General features: G+C 36.1%; 1 protein-coding gene across 1 annotated transcript; it reads right to left on the bottom strand.

The window, feature by feature from the left end:
* Window positions 1-718: 718 nt before the first annotated feature.
* On the bottom strand, window positions 719-5273 carry LOC141430286 (hematopoietic lineage cell-specific protein-like). The gene is made up of 3 exons (XM_074090915.1): window positions 5062-5273; window positions 2366-2505; window positions 719-809 (listed from the first exon to the last, which is right to left on the bottom strand). The coding sequence occupies exons 2-3, from the start codon at window positions 2503-2505 to the stop codon at window positions 719-721; spliced, it is 231 nt and encodes a 76-aa protein (XP_073947016.1). The 5' UTR covers window positions 5062-5273.
* Between the last annotated feature and the right edge of the window lie 841 nt (window positions 5274-6114).

Raw genomic sequence — 6114 nt, 5'->3', positions numbered from 1 at the left:
CATTCTCCTCTATCCCTCGCTTCTCTAAACCTATTCCAGTGAACGAGGCCAGTGATTTCAAGCCAGTGCCCAAAAATATGTACAAGGTGTTAATTAAATAACTGAAAACCAGAAATCAGTTGGCTCAGAATCGAGAGAAGAATCGATTACACTTTATTTTATATAATACTCGAAAATAAATTCAATCAACTTACTTAAAATTAAAAAATATTTTTGGGGTGTGAGTTTTTCAGTTATTTAATTAACACCTTGTATAACTGTAGAGTAAATGAAGGGTCCACGGAAAGAACATGTCTAGTCACCTAAGCAACTTTTTGAGTTATAGCGGTTTGAGTTAGTCATCATGAATAACCATATTATACCATTTCTTTAAAAGTTAAAAAAATACATTTTATAATGTTTTCAGATTTTTTAATTCAATGGTAAGTCATAGTAGTTTGGGATTAAAATCTCAATTTTTAAAAAAAGGTTACTAGACATGGTATTTCCATGGATGGGCCGTTCAAATAAGCGCTGAATCACTATTAACAAGATCATCATCATCATCCCAGCCTATATACGTCCCACTGCTGAGCACAGGCCTCCTCTCAGAACAAGAGGGCTTGGGCCGTAGTTCCAACGCGGGCCCAGTGCGGATTGGGAACTTCACACGCACCATTGAATTGCTTCGCAGGTTTGTGCAGGTTTCCTCACGATGTTTTCCTATTAACAAGATGTCTCACCCAAAAGACGATTTTGGTCCCTGCTCGTACTGTTTCTTCTTAGATAGTGTGTCGGCTTCCAGAACTTCCTCGCGAAGTTTTGCCATGCTGTAAAAAGTTAAATAAATAAATCACAATCAAACTACATTTTTTTATTAGGTGCTTTCCTGTCAAATCTTTTTCTTTTTACTATTATACATCATCATCATCATCATCATCATCATCATCTCAGCCTATATACGTCCCACCGCGTCCATGGTAAATTTTAAATAAAATTCCGCACATTAATTTCGAGAAACTCAGAGGTGCGAGCCCGGATTCGGACCCACGATCCTCTGTTTAAGAGGCCATAGCTCGAACCACTAAACCACCACGACTTAATCATACCATGACTGAAAATAAACAAACAAGGCATCTTATCAATACGTGAAAAGTACGCGCTGCTGCTAGACCTTGTCCGCTTGGATGCAGTCAGTGGGAGCTATTTGCGCCTAAATTTTGGAAATACCTTATAGACCAGCGGCTCACGACTGATATGATGAATGTGACCTTATAGACACATTCATTACATCGGGGTTTTCGGTGCGGGAATGATTTCAGGAAGAGTAGAGATAAACAGAGAGGTTAGTATGAAAAAAATCATATTATGCCTGCGAATTGTTATTGTATTGCTTACCTTAGAAAATCTCTATGTATATACTTGTGTTTTCTGTACTGCTTACTGTGTTGGTGTGCAATAAAGAGTTATTGTATTGTATTGTATTGTATACAAACTATGATACAATTTTATCTTAACTCTTTTAGGGGGTTAGCTTTACTACCAAGCCTTATAAGATAATAATAAAAATAACATTAAAAATTACATGCAGTAATAGTAGTTGACGCGATTTTCATAACAAAATACATATTAATATTTTTTATATATTTGGAACAGTCAAGCTACGGCGTCTTTCTATAAATATCCATTTCAACGAACTAAACGATCTTTCTACGTCGGTAATTGTAATAGGCGCGAGTAGGGACTTAAGAACAGGTTCATATCTTAATGACTGATCTTATTCATTTATATAAATATTATGTTTTCGTGTTTTTTTTTTCAATTAAATATTCGATAGGCAGAAACCTATCACAGTGCATTCTGTTTTTTATGTCAATACCTACTCTTTGGCTAATGTCAAACATTCCCACACCGAAAACCCAGATGTATGCTTATAGACTAGAAGCGACGATGAAGATATTAGTCAGATGCCGGGTCAACGACACATGCCCTTGGCATGATAAATAATGCACTGGCCTCAGACAGGAAACTGCAACTTTGATTTTAAACTGCAATTTTCAACCGACAGAGAAGCAGAGAGCCTAGGTAAATTCAAAGCCGTGGTATCATAGCTGTTTAACCTTTGGCCCCTTAAGCAGATTGGTATAGCGAGTAATAAATGTAAAATTCTCAGTATTGGGTCCAAACCACTAGTTTTTTTTTTTTATCTAATGTTTTAACGAGGCTTTAGTACACCAAATGTGACTATGTCAGCCTCAGTTACATACACCAAACTACAGATATTACGCTCTCCCCACTATTTTTTTTTTTTATAACGCACGTGAGGCCGCGGGTAGTCTAGTGCTAAAATAAATGAGGTCTAGGTTGAGATGACCAGATGACTTACTCAATAGCCTCAACATTCCGTCCGCCAGGCCCCCAGCGCTGCTCATGCTCGGACACATCGTTAATGAAGTCGGGGTCGGTGTCCCAGTCGTCGGCCTCCGCCGGCGCCGGCGCCGCCACGTCCGTCGATGCTTTCCACATCTTAAAAAAAAACATTTCTTTTTTATAATTCATTGTGTCAGGCATTTGTGGAATTCCATAATCAATGAACTATGACTAAACCTTATTATCAAGCGGGCAGTTTGGTGGCTACCTAACATTAGTGATGTGCAATGTCAATAAAAACTTTTTTTATTTGACTTTTCAGATACATTTTGGAGTTCCCCATACATAGCTACAATGTCGAGAGTTGGATAGTAAATTGCATATCAATAATTTTATTCAAATTCAAATATTTTTATTTGCATAAACAAGGGTATAAATTGGTCTTACATAATGTCATAGGTTCTATTCCTTGTTTTGCCATGGTATGGCATACAAATATTTATAAAATCACATTATCAATTCTAACAGATCACATGCTTACATTTTATTATTCACAATAAGTTTATGTCAAAATATTATTAAATGTCAAATGTATATAAATAAAAATGATTATACGAAAACAGTAAAAGTTATTTTAAAGCAGGATTGACAATAAAAATGACTATAAATAGGTATCTAATAAATAACATGATGTCATAATCTAGTAGGTACCTACAATTTACAATTTGTCATGAACTCTATAGAGTAGTAGCTGTTTTCAGCCAGATGCTTAAACAACTTTTTCCTAAACAAATTGAAAGGCAGAATCTTAAAATTATCATACTGCCATTCCGTGAACATTATTTTTTGTAAGAGAAAGTTTCGTCTACATTTACTAGTTTGGCATATCCTGTGGAGTGGCAGCGCCATATTTAAAATTTACTGTCAAGCGGCGCGGCCATTTTGAAAAAATCTTCCTTGACTGCAGTGACACCTACGAATTAATTTCGCGAATTCGCGAATTTTATTAAAAATATCAACAAAAAAAAAATACTTTAATTTTATAGCTAAGCCTTACAGTGATAGTTTAGCATAAAATGGCATATCTAATTAAATAACAATGAATGACCTTCAATTTCTGTGAACTTTATTATTCATTATCAAATATCTGATAACCAAATTTTTCTCAGTCATGTATTAAATAACTATAATTACAAAATAAAACAATTACCTGTAGTGTGTGTCACTGATTTATTTCGTAAAATATTAATTTATTTACGAAACAAAGCCCTTTTATAGTCTTTCAATATCAAATAATAGTATAATACGAGGTTTCCAAAAATACCAGCGCACGGCAGCGGCCACACAGTGAAACTTGAGTAAACGATAAGAACGAAATTTCTTCCGTAGTGTTGTCGCGGCCGTTAATAAATGCCACCCTTGTCTATTTATGAACGCATTCTGCAAGAATAAGCAAGCAAGATATAGGTCTACCAGATTATATTTGTTAGTGAAATACATCACCCGGCAACGACCGGGAGCCGGTCGCTTGCCACTCAAGGGTTTTCGACAGCGTGCCGGGAGCCGGTCGCCTGCCAAACAAGGGTGTGCCGGGACCCGGACGCTTGCCACTCCAAGGGATATACAATTTGTGTCTATATGCCGCTGAATTTAGACTTGCATGAAAAATAGTGCAAGTTGCATTACATTGCAGCGCTCGATTGACCACTACTAACTCGTTGGCTTCACAGCCTCGCAATGTAATGGAACTTGCATGATTTTTCTGGCAAGTCGAAACTCGGCTTTAGGTAGCGGTGGCAAGCAGTTTGGGGAAACTGCCTGGTTGATAATGGGGAATAACTATAAATACAACTGTGGCCATATTGTCTGATGAATTTATTTAGTTACTGAATAGTAATATTGTTCTCAACTTCTTTGTCACTTTCTGAGAGAACAGAAGAGAATTAAAAAAAATCAAAACATTTATTCTGTAAGCAGGTCGCAAAGAGCTCTCACAAAGAGCTGACCCTCAATGAACACCACAGGCACATTGAAGTATTTTTTTCTAAGCTAACAATAACATAATTTTTATATAACCTTTATTCAAGGTAAACAAAACAGGTTATATTGATGGAGTAAGTATATGTATGACAAACCTACATAACCGCATTTGGACTTACAACTCTAGTTTTCAACAGTAATTTTGCAGCCTTAGAGTTATCTTCTAAAAACCTTATGTTATCAACTTACTTAAGTAAAAAAAAGTCGTAAACAAACTGACTAAACCAATGTTATCACCAATAGGTACGTGCGCAAGGCGTGAGTCATACCAGAAAACCACAACAGCTCGGTTAAACATTTACATACAGTTTATAATCGAGCCATGTCGCGAAATCAAAGGTATCAATAATTTGGTAGCAGAGGAGAGAATATAAAGGAGGATTATCAAGAACTTACCATTTTGATTGCAGGTTAATTAGCTGTATCTTAAGACGAAACGTAATCTAATATTATCTTGACATGTCTGCAGTTTGTTTACAGCTAACACTCCCACGTAGTTTTATAAAACTTGAAGTGAAATCTCACAGCGAAATCGAATGCGTTTCTCTCACGAAAACTGTCAGTATTCGCGTGGTTTAAGAAGTACATCGATAGCGTGAGATAATTGACAGAATACAGATTAGATTTCAATGTTTTTGCTTATAAATAAAGACGAAAAAAAGGATACTTTACCTTGTCTTAGCCGGTACTGCGAGTTTCTTTTAAAATACACGTCGATTAGCAATCATAGAAATTTTAAACTCCTTTAATGTTGATGATGCACTGTCTATTTGTTATTTTTTCTCTTGTTTAATTATTAATTGGATTCAGGAAGGGATATTTGGAAAACAAATGGGTGTGGATGGATGGTGATGGTGATGCTTCAGCGTCACTCACTTCCAATTGACGTGCCCATGACACTGACAGAAAAATGACAAGCTGCAGGGCTACTACGAAACTCGAACTCGAAGTTTAAGGCCGCCATTGAGGGAATAATAATAACTCGAAGTTCGTGTCGTGCGGTCCCTCTGACACATATTATTTAATACGAGCGCGAGAGGGACGGTGCGATACGAACTTCAGGTTTCGAGTTTCGTAGTAGCCCTGCTGACAGTGGCTGTTGACATACGGTTCTATGACGATTTTGTCGATGGTTTATGCTGCAGCTAATGTTGAAAATGTGTATTTTGTCGAACAACTGCTACAGAAAATATCAATAAAATTCCTGAGATGAAAGAAAAGTATGAAAAATATATATTTTAGGGTATGAACTGAAACAATTACTTTGCTCACCCGCGACCTTAAGGCGTGGCCACATCCAAGTCACTTGACGCTCGTTTTCCAGCGTCTAATCTGATCACGTGACATAAGGCAATAAAGCTGAATAAATAACTACAAATAAAATACTTATAAACTGCAGTATAAAATTTAAGAAAATAATAAATAATAATACAGGGATGTATGGGGTCCCTTAGTTAAAAAACTAAAACTAAATAAGCATATCTATGTTCAGGGGAAGTGTAGAATGCTTCGACCGTCATAAATTAAAAAAAGGACATTAATGATATTATGAGATGTATAGTCGCCCAATGTCATAAATATAATATTTATTTATATATAATATAGTAATAATATTATTCTGAAACATACATTTAGGTAAAGTAACCATTAAACTTTTGGATTCCGGAGGCAAGCTTACGCCTGCCGCCTCCAAAGTTAGCTTCATCGACTTTATAACCTATCGAT

The sequence above is a fragment of the Choristoneura fumiferana genome, chromosome 8, assembly GCF_025370935.1.
Source record: "Choristoneura fumiferana chromosome 8, NRCan_CFum_1, whole genome shotgun sequence".
In the NCBI taxonomy this organism is placed as follows: Eukaryota; Metazoa; Arthropoda; class Insecta; order Lepidoptera; family Tortricidae; genus Choristoneura; species Choristoneura fumiferana.
Note: the sequence above shows the minus strand (reverse complement) of the source record. Positions and strands in the feature narration are given on the sequence as shown.